The sequence below is a fragment of the Bos indicus genome, chromosome X (genome assembly GCF_029378745.1).
Source record: "Bos indicus isolate NIAB-ARS_2022 breed Sahiwal x Tharparkar chromosome X, NIAB-ARS_B.indTharparkar_mat_pri_1.0, whole genome shotgun sequence".
NCBI lineage: Eukaryota > Metazoa > Chordata > Mammalia > Artiodactyla > Bovidae > Bos > Bos indicus.
The window spans coordinates 40148184-40163353 of record NC_091789.1 but is presented as its reverse complement, the minus strand read 5'-3'; the positions used below and the strand labels follow the sequence as shown (position 1 = coordinate 40163353).

The window sequence follows — 15170 nt, the reverse complement described above, 5'->3', positions numbered from 1 at the left end:
CGTCCCTGGGATTCTCCAGGCAAGAACACTGGAGTGGGTTGCCATTTCCTTCTCCAATGCATGAAAGTGAAAAGTGAAAGTGAAGTCGCTCAGTCGTGCCCAACTCTTAGTGACCCCATGGACTGCAGCCTACCAGGCTCCTCCATCCATGGGATTTTCCAGGCAAGAGTACTGGAGTGGGGTGCCATTGCCTTCTCCGTACTCCAAGACTAGGTACGGGTAAAATATCAGACAAATCCCAATCAAGGGACATTGTACAAAACATCTACTGAGTACTCCTCAAAACTGTCAATATCATCCAAAACAAAGAAATGTTAAAGCTATGGGGAAGCCAAGGAGACATTACAACTAAATGTTAGGCTGGTTTCCTGGCCAGGATCCTGGAGTGGGTAAAACCTATAGAAATCTGAGTAAAGTATGGGCTTTAGTTGATAATAAATAATGCATCAATACTTCCTCATTAATACTTCCTCAGTAATTCCTCAGTAATAAATGTATCATATTAATGTAAGATATTAGTAAGCGGGGAAACTGGGTGAGGGCATATGAGAAGTCCACGATTTTCACAAATATTATTCAAATCTTAAAGGGTTACAATGGAAAAGCTCAAATTAAAGTCTATTGACAGTTTCAAAATAAAAAAAAAAAAAAAGACAACGAAACTTTGGAGAAAAGATGCTGAGTGTGTTTAAAAAAGGGCAAAACCAATACAATATTGTAAAGTAAAAAAGAAAAAAAAAGAAAAAGACACAATTTAAAAAAAAAAAAAGGAAAAAGAAAGGAAACCAAATGCAAGCACACAGAACCTGTAAGTCTGAAACAACCCTTGCTAAATTATCTTCAGCTTTTCCTCTCCCTTAACCTCCAACCCCATAGAATATACTAACTGGGCCTCTTCCACCACAGAAACATCTCTGGATCCACTTTTTTATCAAGCCCCACAAACACTACCCTGATCCAACCTCATGATGTTTTGCCTGGATATGGGAAGAGCCACCACCTGGAGGCCAGGGGTAGACCTGGAACCCTGTATTGCCCAAAATCCACTTTAAGACGATTGCCAGTGTTATCTGCCACAGAAGAAGTCTGGCAAGTTCCAGCACGGGTCAGTGTCTTGCCAAAGATAAAAGAGTCCAGAGCAAACCTTTAGCTGTGCATACATGAGAGTGTGCTCAGTCGCACAGCCATATCCGACTCTTTGCGACCCCATGGAATGCAGTCCCCCGGGCTCCTCTGTCCGTGGGATTTCCCAGGCAAGAATACTTGAGTGGACTGCCATTTCCTCCTCTAGAGTACCTTCCCACCCAGGGATCAAACTTGCGTCTCCCACATTGCAGGCGGATTCTTTAACAGAGCCTCCAGGGAAGCCATGAGGAAACACAGGGCCTTCTCAGAAGAGCAGAACATTCACTGAGACTCCTTAAGCCAGGGGAGGCGCCTGTCCAATCGCTGATGCCCTGGGCAAGATCAGCTTGGGAACAGGGTGGTGTGTTTCCACACAGAGGCTGTTGCAGAAGATGCTGGATCCTGGAATTGACCTCCAGAAAAGTCGGTGGGGGACAGGGGGCAGTTTGGGCCTCCTAGCAGCCAAAGGCCTGAGGTTCTTATGTACCCAGAGCAAGAACCCAACCACACCTAACAGTCATATCCAATAAGGGGCATGAGGAGTACCTGTTATGAGAGCTGTCACGTATCCATCCTGGAGTGAAACCTGGGGCTGTGGTCCTGGCCTTGGCCCCAGAGCACGGATGTCCTCATGGAGGCCGGGGTGGCAGCTCACCTGCAGCAGCATCTGCTCCCCCCTCCCTCTCCTGGCCAGTCCCGGGCAAGTCAGATGGGATCCCCAGGGCCTTGCTGCTTCCACCTCTCTGGGGCAGCCGACCCTCTGCACAGCCTGCACCCCTGGGAGGCCAGATTCCTCTCCTCCCTGGTTCCTTTCCAAATCCTCATTGGAGTCTGTGGCCTCTGGCACCTAGGAGAGCGTCCTGGGTACGATCCCTGCCATCTGCTAGAGCCTGTCCTCTGCTCAAACAGCCCGACTGGCTCCTAGCTGTCTCCACGGGTGGCTGACCAGACACCCCTCTGCCTCTCTTACTCAGGCTCAAAAGCCATGACCTAACAGTCACATTCAAAGACCCTGAGTTTACTCCAACACGTGGGATTCCACAGGGAATGGTCTGATACACCTCAGGATTATATAGATGTGCCCCGCACATCCATGGCAATGATTACTACTGACCCACCATGAGGAGACTCGCCCAGGGGCTGCGTCAAGTCCTGCAGGTTCGAGATGAAGCACCGTGGAAGGCGATGCTGCCCTGGGACTTCCAGATAAAGATACACACATGAGGTCATCAGGACCAGGGCCTAAGCCGTTCTCAGTGGGGGAGGGTGGGGGAGGGGGGCAGGCAGGACAAAACCCAAGGCCAGGTTCTGAGGGAGAGGGGGCACTGTGGGCAGCAGGGGTGGGAGGCCTCATGACTGGGGCCCATGGGGAGTATGCTCCCAACCCCAACAGAGACCTTTGGCAGCTGGCTGCTGTCCTCCTGATGGGAGACCGGGCAGAGCCCCGAAGGGGCTTTCAGTGCCTCTCACCGGGGGTGGTGGCAGGCTGTGGGTGGGGGTGGGTGGAATTCCTTCAGCCAGCTCCCTGTGGGCCAGCCTCTCTCAAGGATCAGAAGTGCAGGACTTTAGTCTCTGGGAGAGAAGCCTCACTCAGAGTTGTCTATGTCTGTGTGTTGTCCTGACTTGATGATTAACTCCCAGGCACCCGTGTCCCTTCAAAACAAATGGTCGTGACAAAAAAAAAAAAAAAAATGCTTCTTTTCCAAATTCACTGGTCACGGGTCATCACATGACCCTTCCAAAGTGAAGAGGCCTTGGCAGGGCCGTGTCCCCATGTGTGCATGGAGAGAGGAAGACAAGAAGTGACTGAACACCTGCTGCTGCTGCTGCTGCTAAGTCGCTTCAGTCGTGTCCGACTCTGCGCCACCCCACAGACAGCAGCCCACCAGGCTCCCCCGTCCCTGGGATTCTCCAGGCAAGAACACTGGAGTGGGTTGCCATTTCCTTCTCCAATGCATGAAAGTGAAAAGTGAAAGTGAAGTCGCTCAGTCGTGCCCAACTCTTAGTGACCCCATGGACTGCAGCCTACCAGGCTCCTCCATCCATGGGATTTTCCAGGCAAGAGTACTGGAGTGGGGTGCCATTGCCTTCTCCGTACTCCAAGACTAGGTACGGGTAAAATATCAGACAAATCCCAATCAAGGGACATTGTACAAAACATCTACTGAGTACTCCTCAAAACTGTCAATATCATCCAAAACAAAGAAATGTTAAAGCTATGGGGAAGCCAAGGAGACATTACAACTAAATGTTAGGCTGGTTTCCTGGCCAGGATCCTGGAGTGGGTAAAACCTATAGAAATCTGAGTAAAGTATGGGCTTTAGTTGATAATAAATAATGCATCAATACTTCCTCATTAATACTTCCTCAGTAATTCCTCAGTAATAAATGTATCATATTAATGTAAGATATTAGTAAGCGGGGAAACTGGGTGAGGGCATATGAGAAGTCCACGATTTTCACAAATATTATTCAAATCTTAAAGGGTTACAATGGAAAAGCTCAAATTAAAGTCTATTGACAGTTTCAAAATAAAAAAAAAAAAAAGACAACGAAACTTTGGAGAAAAGATGCTGAGTGTGTTTAAAAAAGGGCAAAACCAATACAATATTGTAAAGAAAAAAAAAGAAAAAGACACAATTTAAAAAAAAAAAAAAAAAGGAAAAAGAAAGGAAACCAAATGCAAGCACACAGAACCTGTAAGTCTGAAACAACCCTTGCTAAATTATCTTCAGCTTTTCCTCTCCCTTAACCTCCAACCCCATAGAATATACTAACTGGGCCTCTTCCACCACAGAAACATCTCTGGATCCACTTTTTTATCAAGCCCCACAAACACTACCCTGATCCAACCTCATGATGTTTTGCCTGGATATGGGAAGAGCCACCACCTGGAGGCCAGGGGTAGACCTGGAACCCTGTATTGCCCAAAATCCACTTTAAGACGATTGCCAGTGTTATCTGCCACAGAAGAAGTCTGGCAAGTTCCAGCACGGGTCAGTGTCTTGCCAAAGATAAAAGAGTCCAGAGCAAACCTTTAGCTGTGCATACATGAGAGTGTGCTCAGTCGCACAGCCATATCCGACTCTTTGCGACCCCATGGAATGCAGTCCCCCGGGCTCCTCTGTCCGTGGGATTTCCCAGGCAAGAATACTTGAGTGGACTGCCATTTCCTCCTCTAGAGTACCTTCCCACCCAGGGATCAAACTTGCGTCTCCCACATTGCAGGCGGATTCTTTAACAGAGCCTCCAGGGAAGCCATGAGGAAACACAGGGCCTTCTCAGAAGAGCAGAACATTCACTGAGACTCCTTAAGCCAGGGGAGGCGCCTGTCCAATCGCTGATGCCCTGGGCAAGATCAGCTTGGGAACAGGGTGGTGTGTTTCCACACAGAGGCTGTTGCAGAAGATGCTGGATCCTGGAATTGACCTCCAGAAAAGTCGGTGGGGGACAGGGGGCAGTTTGGGCCTCCTAGCAGCCAAAGGCCTGAGGTTCTTATGTACCCAGAGCAAGAACCCAACCACACCTAACAGTCATATCCAATAAGGGGCATGAGGAGTACCTGTTATGAGAGCTGTCACGTATCCATCCTGGAGTGAAACCTGGGGCTGTGGTCCTGGCCTTGGCCCCAGAGCACGGATGTCCTCATGGAGGCCGGGGTGGCAGCTCACCTGCAGCAGCATCTGCTCCCCCCTCCCTCTCCTGGCCAGTCCCGGGCAAGTCAGATGGGATCCCCAGGGCCTTGCTGCTTCCACCTCTCTGGGGCAGCCGACCCTCTGCACAGCCTGCACCCCTGGGAGGCCAGATTCCTCTCCTCCCTGGTTCCTTTCCAAATCCTCATTGGAGTCTGTGGCCTCTGGCACCTAGGAGAGCGTCCTGGGTACGATCCCTGCCATCTGCTAGAGCCTGTCCTCTGCTCAAACAGCCCGACTGGCTCCTAGCTGTCTCCACGGGTGGCTGACCAGACACCCCTCTGCCTCTCTTACTCAGGCTCAAAAGCCATGACCTAACAGTCACATTCAAAGACCCTGAGTTTACTCCAACACGTGGGATTCCACAGGGAATGGTCTGATACACCTCAGGATTATATAGATGTGCCCCGCACATCCATGGCAATGATTACTACTGACCCACCATGAGGAGACTCGCCCAGGGGCTGCGTCAAGTCCTGCGGGTTCGAGATGAAGCACCGTGGAAGGCGATGCTGCCCTGGGACTTCCAGATAAAGATACACACATGAGGTCATCAGGACCAGGGCCTAAGCCGTTCTCAGTGGGGGAGGGTGGGGGAGGGGGGCAGGCAGGACAAAACCCAAGGCCAGGTTCTGAGGGAGAGGGGGCACTGTGGGCAGCAGGGGTGGGAGGCCTCATGACTGGGGCCCATGGGGAGTATGCTCCCAACCCCAACAGAGACCTTTGGCAGCTGGCTGCTGTCCTCCTGATGGGAGACCGGGCAGAGCCCCGAAGGGGCTTTCAGTGCCTCTCACCGGGGGTGGTGGCAGGCTGTGGGTGGGGGTGGGTGGAATTCCTTCAGCCAGCTCCCTGTGGGCCAGCCTCTCTCAAGGATCAGAAGTGCAGGACTTTAGTCTCTGGGAGAGAAGCCTCACTCAGAGTTGTCTATGTCTGTGTGTTGTCCTGACTTGATGATTAACTCCCAGGCACCCGTGTCCCTTCAAAACAAATGGTCGTGACAAAAAAAAAAAAAATGCTTCTTTTCCAAATTCACTGGTCACGGGTCATCACATGACCCTTCCAAAGTGAAGAGGCCTTGGCAGGGCCGTGTCCCCATGTGTGCATGGAGAGAGGAAGACAAGAAGTGACTGAACACCTGCTGCTGCTGCTGCTGCTAAGTCGCTTCAGTCGTGTCCGACTCTGCGCCACCCCACAGACAGCAGCCCACCAGGCTCCCCCGTCCCTGGGATTCTCCAGGCAAGAACACTGGAGTGGGTTGCCATTTCCTTCTCCAATGCATGCAAGTGAAAAGTGAAAGTGAAGTTGCTCAGTCATGTCCGACTCGTAGCGACCCCATGGACTGCAGCCTACCAGGCTCCTCCATCCATGGGATTTTCCAGGCAAGAGTACTGGAGTGGGGTGCCATTGCCTTCCCCAACTGAATGCCTGACAGCTCTCCAATTCCACACTGCCTAGCAGATGCTCAACAAAGAGCAGCGGTTAGAACTTATAATGACACAATCTCCTTTGTTTTGGGGAAGAGAGTCTGAGCAGGTCACACGGGTCTTGAAATTCTCAACCATTTCCAAGTGTCCACTGACTATGTGGCAGATGCCACGTACGCGGCCAGAATCACATCTGTTCCCGTTGTTCTCTGGCACTCAGCAGGGAGAGCGGCCCCTTCAGCCCCCTGCACCCACCCGCACACCGCACTGCAGTAACCTCACCACCTCCTTAGGCCCGGAACTCGCTCCTGTCATTTGATGCCAGGCACAGCCTTAACCTGTTGAGTCTCTGCTGCCTCCACACTTCTGAACCTGCCTGAAGCCACGGACACTGGTGGATGTTGCATCTTTTCTGGCTAGTACGTATCTCTTTTGTCATTTGGATCTCAGACTCTGAGTCTAAGATAAATAAAAAAAAACCGTCAAAATCGCTGCTCTGTGTGTTTTCCTCTTAGGGGTTATATTATTCAACCTGGGTGTATGCATGTGTTTGAGGGGTGCGGAGCAGTGTCTTTCCCAGCTGGGAATCAAAGTTCCCAGGATCCAGTCACCCAGCAGGATTTCTCCACTTGGCAGCTTCTCTTCACTCATTTCATCCCTCTGAAATCTAGAGCATGTGCACAAGTGGCCAAAATAAAGTCCAGATGACCAAATAAATGGTCATTTCAATATACTTGGTAATCCGCTTTCCCAGGACAGAGAGTAGAGGGCCAGCCCAGGGACTGCTGGGCCATACTTCAAAGCAACATTTGCTCTTCTCCAGGATTCCAAGCAGATGGTGGGGCAGTGGTAGAAAACACGTCCTTTTCCCCTGTGGTCAACACCAATGCAACAACAGTCAGGACCCCTTCTTTCCTGCCCGAGAAAGAGATCTCTCTGTGTTTTATCCAAGATGCAAAAGGATACCTCACAGCGATGATCTGTTTCAGACTTTCCCGTCACCCCCAAGACACACTGCCTGCAAGTCTGAGGGATGCCACCACGCAGCCTCATCACGATCACCTCCCACAGAAGGAACCCAGCTTCCCAAAGCCCCCAGAACGCCCTGGCTCAGACACTGACATTCCAGCATTCCTCTAGGAGCCTGACCGCCCCGCCCTGTGTTGCCTGGTTTAGTGTGACTAGGGGACTTCTCTCCACCTTCTTCGTGTGACTACGGCTCCTAGATCATCGCTCATGGTGTGGGGGGTGTCCGGCTTCTCCTAGTGTCCCCACTGCTAACCCAGCCTTTCATGGAGCAGTGGCTCCATAAAGGTCTTCAGAATACACAAGCCAGTGAGCGGGGGGCTCAATTCATTATCTGCTGATTCCTTAAATAACCCAGGCAAATCCAAATGAACAAGAGATTATTTAGTTTTTGAAAATGACACACAAGAAGGACAGAACCATGAATTCACTACAATTACTTTTATCATCTCTTCCATCATCAATATTACTGCTAAGCAAGCTCACTTTTCCACAACAGTTCTAATTCCAATTCCATTGCATCCTGTTCAGGACCACAAAATACAATGGAAGAGTTTCCGATCTCTTTTACGAAACAGCAAAACTCTTGCTCACGAACTGGGTAAGCACAAACGCACTGTGATCAGCATCATTCATGAAGCTAAGACACTGAAGTCTATTTAGCCTTCTATGAAAACAATCAAAGTTTGAAAATTTTCTAAGGAGAACTGGTGAATCTCCACGTCATCGTACAGAACAGGAATGCAAAGAAGCTGATACACTGGTTCCCCAAACTGCCCCAGGCCCTCACTTCTGAGAAGGCTGACCGCTCCCTCTTCAATCTCAGAGCCAAGGATCACCTGGATGCTGCTCTGGCTCAGGCCACCTCATCCTCCTCCCTTGCAGCCTCTGCAGACTGCAGTGGGAAGGTCCTCAAAGCCCTTTGTTTGACCCCGAGCAGAAATGCCATGACTTCCCACTTGCTGGTCTCCGCATAAGCCCGGGGACCCCACAGGAACTCATAGCGAGCAGGGTGGCTGTAAGGCACCTGCCGGTACTCCAGGTACCCCTCCTGCACCCACGCGTGGGTCAGAAGCGCCCTGGGCTCCCCAAAGATGCAGTGCACACTCCCGACACACACACCCAATCTGCTGAGTGCTCCCCAGACCTTCTCCTCAGGGGCACGGTCTCCATTCCGCATGATCAGGTTAAGGACCAGCACCAGGAGGCCAGCCTTGGGGATGCTCTGCCCACTGTTCAGCATTGCGTTGCAGGTGAGGCCCAGGATGGGGACCATGATGTAGATGTGCTCCCTGGGGTCCACCTCCTTCACTTCCACGCCAAAGACCAGCTGCAGGCACTGCGAGGCTTGGTTGAAGACCACCGGGAAGTATTCCTGGTTATCCCTGAGGACCTTATTCAGCATTTCCGCCTGGGAGGTCAGCTCCTTGGCTCGATACTTGAGGAGCAGGAACTTCATTAGGCTAGCTATCATCTCATTCAGCGCTTCCTGGGGCAAGGACTCCCCAGTGCCTAAGGAGGACACTGTGGGGGAGGAGGCCGAGGCGGATGCAGCCACCCCTGCCTCAGCCCCCAAGAGCTGCACATTCACCGGGCCCTGGGCCTCGCCAGGGTCCTGAAAATCTTCCTCGGGCTTGCTCAGTTCACTCATCTCGACCACGAGCGCGATACCTGGGATCAAACCACAGACAGGAGTCAGCCAGGGTGACAGATGGGGACCACAGGCCAGGCTGGGGGAGAGAGGGGCTGTGAATGGCCTCAGCTGAGCACCACACCCTGGGCGGACTGACACAGGCAACCTACAGGTCTCCTCTTGAGGGCTGGGTGCTCTCAGACCTCACAGGGGCAAGCCTCCAGGGCAGCCAGTCCCCTGGCTACCGGAAGGAGGAAGTGAGGTGGCTCCGCAGGGTGCAGTCAGCACAGTCCAAGATTTCCAAGGCTGACAAGGTGGGGGATTAGGCCCTTGTGGGGTCCCTTCTGTTCTGGGGTGGGGAGCCCCTGGTGCACACTCAGGGTACCCTCCTCACCTTGACCCCTGGTACTGCCTGGACCTCCTCTGCCCTCTGACCTCAGGACACCAGCTGCAGCCCTCTGCCTTCGCCTCCTGGTTCCTGCAGCTCCTGTGAGAAAAAGGGAGGGGGCAGCTCGGGGGTATCCTGTGGCACTGCCCTGAGCCTTCTGTGACAGTACGAGGGGTGGACTCTGTGAGGTCCCCCCAGTTGTGTGGCGGGAGGTCCCCTCAGGGCTCCCTTGTAGTGCTCACCTTGCCCCTGGCACGACCTGGTCCCTCCCCTCTGGGGACCTGCATGGAAATTCAGAACAAGATCCCAGCCTCCACAGAAAGCGCTGAGGGGCTCCACACGCTGCCGAACCTGCCCAGGGCTTCCTGTGGGTCCTAGGCTGGGGAGATGCTCGGTCATCAGCTCCTCCTCACGTCCTGCCTGGCCTCCCAGCACTGACCACAGGGGTGGGGGTCTGCTTAGTCCTCCCTCGGGTTTGGGGAGTTCAGCCTCTGCCGACCTGAAGCCTCTGCCCTCCGCCCAGAAAAAACCTCACCTCCCGAGGTCCCTAAGCCAGAAGTCAAGAAACTGCTCACCCCACTCTAGGGCCTCCAAGAGTCCCCACAAGGGCTAGGATCCCTGCCTCCCTGTTGGGGTCTTTCCGCCTCAGTCCATCCTTGCATGCAGCCTGGCCCTCAGGCAGGACCGGAGACTGTCCCGTCCGCCATTTTGAGACCCCTCCGCTTTCACAAGATCCCCAGTCTCTCTGAGACCAGCATGTGAGAAAGGCAGACAGACAGAATGTGCTCCCAGGGCCGACTACAGGGGCGGGGATCTGTGGGGTTCCGTCGGTCCTCATGCAGGGTCCCCTCAGTCCTCCTTCAGGCACCTCACCTGCCTCCGGCCGGGACCTGGGATTCTCGCCTCTCCCCAGCTGAAGCCCCGCCCCTTATACCAGGGCCCCAGTCTCTCCAAGACCCGGATGTCAGGAAGTCAGACCATGCCTGCTGCGCTCATCCTACCCCCACAGTTGCCCTGGACTGACGGCAGAGATGAGCTTCTCTGAGGTGTCCTCTGATTGGAGTTCAGGGTCCTCTAGTTCCTCCTCAGGGTCCTCAACCTGACACCCCACCAGACCTGGGAATTGGACCACCTAAGGCTCCGCCCCATATGCAAGGTCCCCAGTCTGAGATCCGGACGTCAGGAAGTCAGGCCGCCTAACCAGGTCTCCAGTCTGAGATCAGGATATGAGGAAGTGAAACCCCGCACATTGGGCTCATCCTACCCCAGGGCCGCCAAGGACCGGCAGCAGCTACAAGCTTCTCTGAGGTCTCCTCCGATTGGGGTCCAGAGCCCGCTCAGTCCTCCCTCAGGGTCCTCAACTTGAAACTCTGGAGGAGCCGGGCTTCTTCCCTCTGCTCACCTGAGGCCACGCCCCCTTTCCCAGGTCCCCAGTTTCTCTGAGACCTGGATGTCAGGAAATGCAACATGTGCTCATCCACCCTCTGTGCTCCCTGAGCCTTGATGTGAGGGTCCCGCCTCTGGTCAACACAAAGGGCATCCCCAGATCTGTCAGGGCTCAAGATGTGGTCCCTGAGGGATGATGAAAGGCAACCCCACTGATCCCTGCCCCTGCTGTCAGCCCTGGGCCACCCTGGTGGTGGGATGAGCACTTGGCAGCCTGTTCTGACTTGCGCATCTGCGTCTCAGAGACATTAGGCAACTGTTAGACGGGGCAGGGCCTCAGATGGGCAGGCGGGAAGATCTTAGTTATTTTGAGGGTCAAGGTGAGGACACTGAGGGAGGACTCAGGGGCTGCTGGACCGCAGAGCAGAGTGGGCCCTGGGAGGACACAGGGCAGACGAACCATGCTGTGTTTCCTGACATCCGGGTGTCAGAGAGACTGGGGACCTGGTATAGGGGGCTGACTTCCTGACATCCAGGTCTCAGAGAAACTGGGGTCCTGACATAAGGGATGGGGCATGAGTGGGGAGAGGAGAGAATCCAAAGTCCTACACAGAGACAAGTTGAGGTCCCTGAGGGACGACTGAAGGGACCCCAAGTGAAGACTCTAGGGACCCCAAGGTGAGACTGATGGAACCCCACAGATCTCAGCCCCTGTTATCGGCCCTGGGAGCCCTCGGGGTGAGAAGAGCACACTTGGTCTGTCCTGTCTTCCTGAGATCCGGGTCTGTGAGAGTAGGGACCTGGTGTGAGGAGCAGGGACCTCTTCCCACCTTTCCTGGTGGGGAGAGGACAGAGCCTAGGTCCACCAGAAGTCAAGGTGAACACCCTGAGTGAGGACTGAGGGTAGTCAGATCTCAGACCAGAGGGAACCCTGGTAGTCCCCAGGCAGGACGACCTCATGCCGCATTGCCTGACATCCCTGTCAGAGAGACAGGTGAAAGCAGCAGAGCCTCCAGATTGCAGACAGGACACTTGCAGGTCTTGCCTGGAGTACAGGCTCCATGCGAGGAGGGACAGAGGCAGTTAGACCCCAACAGGGAGGGATCTTGGCCCTTGCAGGAGGGTCTTGGAGGGCCCAGAGCAGGGTGAGCAGGGTGAGCAGTTTCTTGACATCTGGCCTAGGGACCTCGTGAGATGAGGTTTTTCGGGTGGAGTGCGGATGGCTTCAGGTTAGCAGAGGCTGGACACACCAACCCTGATGGAGGACTAAGCAGACCCCCGCCCCTGCGGTCAGTGCTGGGAGGCCAGGCAGGACGTGAGGAGGAGTTGAGGACCGAGCATCTCCCCAGCCTAGGACCCGCGGGATTCCCTGGGCAGGTGCAGCCTCATGTGGGGCCCCTCAGCACTTTTTGTTCAGGCTAGGGTCTTGTTCTGAGTTTCCTCGCAGGTCCCCAGAGGGTAGGGGCCAGATTGTACCAGGGGAAAGGTGAGCACTGCAAGAGAGCCCTGAGGGGACCTCCCACCACACAAAACTGAGGGGACCTCACAGAGTCCACTGCTCGTACCGTCAGAGAAGGCTCAGGGCTGTGCCACAGGATACCCCCAGCTGCCTCCTCCCTTTCTCTCACAGGAGCTCCAGGAACCAGGAGGCAAAAGCAGAGGTCTGAGGGCCATGTCCTGAAGTCAGAGAGCAGAGGTGGTCCAGGCAGTACCAGGAGTCAAGATGAGGAGGGTGCCCTGAGTGTGCACCAGGGGCTCCCCATCCCAGAACAGAGGGGACCCCACAAGGGCCTAATCCCACTACCTTGTCAGTTGTGGAAATCTTGGACTGTGCTGACTGCACCCTGGGGAGACACCTCACTTCCTTCTTCAGGTAGCCAGGGGACTGGATGCCCTGGAGGCTTGCCCCTGTGAAGTCTGAGAGCACCTTTCAAGAGGAGATGTGTAAGTGGCCTGTGGCCGTCCAGGCTGTGGTTTTCAGCTGAGGCTGTTCACAGCCCCTCTCTCCACCATCCAGGCCCGTGGTCCCCATATGTGCCCATCTCCCCCCCCCCCCCACCCCCGCCTCACTCCTGCCTCAGGCTGTGGTTTGATCCCAGGCATCGCCCTCATGGTCGAGATGAGTGAGCTGAGCAAGCCCGAGGAAGAACTTAGGACCCAGGCCCAGGGCCCAGTGGAGGCTCAGCTCTTGGGGCCTGAGGCAGGGGAGACTGCATCTGCCCCCCCACCAGTCTCTGCCCTTGCCCCCGGTAGCTCTGAATGAGATGGTGGCCAACCTGATTAAGTTCCTGCTGCTCAAGTATCCAGCCAAGGAGCTGACCTCCCAGGTGAAAATGCTAAAGAAGGCCCTCAGGGATAACCAGGAGCACTTTCCGGCAGTCTTCAGCCAAGCCTCACAGTGCCTGCAGCTGGTCTGTGGTGTGGAGGTGAAGAAGGTGGAACCCAGGGAGCACATCTACATCATGGTCCCCACCATGGGCCTCACCTATGATGTGATGCTGAACAGTGGGCAGGGCCTGCCCAGGGCCAGCCTCCTGGTGCTGGTCCTCAGCCTCATCATGTGGAATGCAGACCACGCCCCTGAGGAGAAGGTCTGGGGAGCACTCAGCAGGATGGGTGTGTGTGTCAAGAGTGAGCACTGCAACTTTGGGGAGCCCAGGGAGCTGCTTACCCACACGTGGGTGCAGGAGGGGTACCTGGCATACCGGCAGGTGCCTGACAGCCACCCTGCCCGCTCTGAGTTCCTGTGGGTTCCCCAGGCCTATGCGGAGACCAGCAAGTGGGAAGCCATGGCATTTCTGCTCAGGGTCAAACAAAGGGCTTTGAGGGCCTTCCCACCCCTGTCTACAGAGGCTGCAAGGGAGGAGGACGAGGCGGCCTGAGCCAGAGCAGCATCCAGGTGATCCTTCCCTCTGTGATTGAAGAGGGAGAGATCAGCCTTCTCAGAAGTGCTGGCCCAGGCCAGTTGGGGAAACTGGTGTATAGCATCTTTGGGTTCCTGTTCTCTATGATGACATGGGGATTCATCTGTTTTCTTTAGAGAACTTTCAAACTTTGATTATTTTCGTAGAAGGCTAAATAGACTTCAGTGTCTTAACTTAGTGAATGATGTTGATCACAGTGTGTTTGTACTTACCCAGTTCAAGAACAAGAGCTTCACTGTTTTGTAAAAGAGACTGGAGACTCTTCCATTGTGTTTTGTGGTCCTGAACAGGATGCAATGGAATTGGAATTGGAACTGTTGTGGAAAAGTGAGCCTACTTAGCAGTAATATTGATGCAGGAAGAATTAGATGATAAAAGTAATTGTAGTGAATTCATGGTTCTGTCCTTCTTGTGTGTCATTTTCTAAAACTAAATTATCTCTCTCTATTTGGATTTGCCTGGGTTATTTTAGGAAGTAGCAGATAATTAATTGAGCCCCCTGCTCACTGGCTCGTGTATTCCAAAGACCTTTATGGAGCCTCTGCTCTGTGAAATGCTGTGTTAGCAGTGGGGACACTAGGAGAAGCAGGACACCCCCACACCTAGAGTGACGGTCTAGGAGCTGCAGTCACATGAGGAAGGTGGAAAGACATCCCCTAGTCGCAATGAACAATGCAACCCAGGGCGGGGTGGTGGGGTTACAGGAGGAGTGTTGGGCTGTTGGTGCCTGAGCCAGGGTGGTTTGGAGCTTGGGAAAGCTGGGTTCCTTCTGTGGGAGGTGATTGTGATGAGGCTGGGTGGTGGCAGCCCTCAGACTTGCAGACAGTGTGTCTGGGGGGTGACGGGAAATTCTGAAATGGATCATTGCTGTGAGGTGTCCTTTTGCATCTTGGATAAAGTCCAGAGAGATCTCTTTCTTGGGCAGGAAGGAAGGGGCCCTGGCTCTTGTCACATTGCTGTTGATCACAGGGGCAAATGAGGTGTTTTCATACCCCATGCTGCTGCTAAGTCACCTCAGTCGTGTCCGACTCTGTGCGACCCCATAGACGGCAGCCCACCAGGCTCCCCCGTCCCTGGGATTCTCCAGGCAAGAACACTGGAGTGGGTTGCCATTTCCTTCTCCAATGCATGAAAGTGAAAAGTGAAAGTGAAGTCGCTCAGTCGTGCCCAACTCTTAGTGACCCCATGGACTGCAGCCTACCAGGCTCCTCCATCCATGGGATTTTCCAGGCAAGAGTACTGGAGTGGGGTGCCATTGCCTTCTCCGTACTCCAAGACTAGGTACGGGTAAAATATCAGACAAATCCCAATCAAGGGACATTGTACAAAACATCTACTGAGTACTCCTCAAAACTGTCAATATCATCCAAAACAAAGAAATGTTAAAGCTATGGGGAAGCCAAGGAGACATTACAACTAAATGTTAGGCTGGTTTCCTGGCCAGGATCCTGGAGTGGGTAAAACCTATAGAAATCTGAGTAAAGTATGGGCTTTAGTTGATAATAAATAATGCATCAATACTTCCTCATTAATACTTCCTCAGTAATTCCTCAGTAATAAATGTATCATATT

General features: G+C 53.6%; 2 protein-coding genes across 2 annotated transcripts; one reads left to right on the top strand and one right to left on the bottom strand.

Annotated features, from left to right (window-relative positions):
* Positions 1-7630: 7630 nt before the first annotated feature.
* LOC139181042 (melanoma-associated antigen 8-like) lies at positions 7631-10154 on the bottom strand. Its single transcript, XM_070783763.1, has 3 exons — positions 9531-10154; positions 9295-9387; positions 7631-8938 (listed from the first exon to the last, which is right to left on the bottom strand). The coding sequence occupies exons 1-3, from the start codon at positions 9685-9687 to the stop codon at positions 8124-8126; spliced, it is 1065 nt and encodes a 354-aa protein (XP_070639864.1). The 5' UTR covers positions 9688-10154; the 3' UTR covers positions 7631-8123.
* Positions 10155-12563: 2409 nt separating this feature from the next.
* LOC139181495 (melanoma-associated antigen 10-like) lies at positions 12564-13556 on the top strand. The gene is made up of 3 exons (XM_070785023.1): positions 12564-12618; positions 12756-12797; positions 12928-13556. The coding sequence occupies exons 1-3, from the start codon at positions 12564-12566 to the stop codon at positions 13554-13556; spliced, it is 726 nt and encodes a 241-aa protein (XP_070641124.1).
* Positions 13557-15170: the final 1614 nt, after the last annotated feature.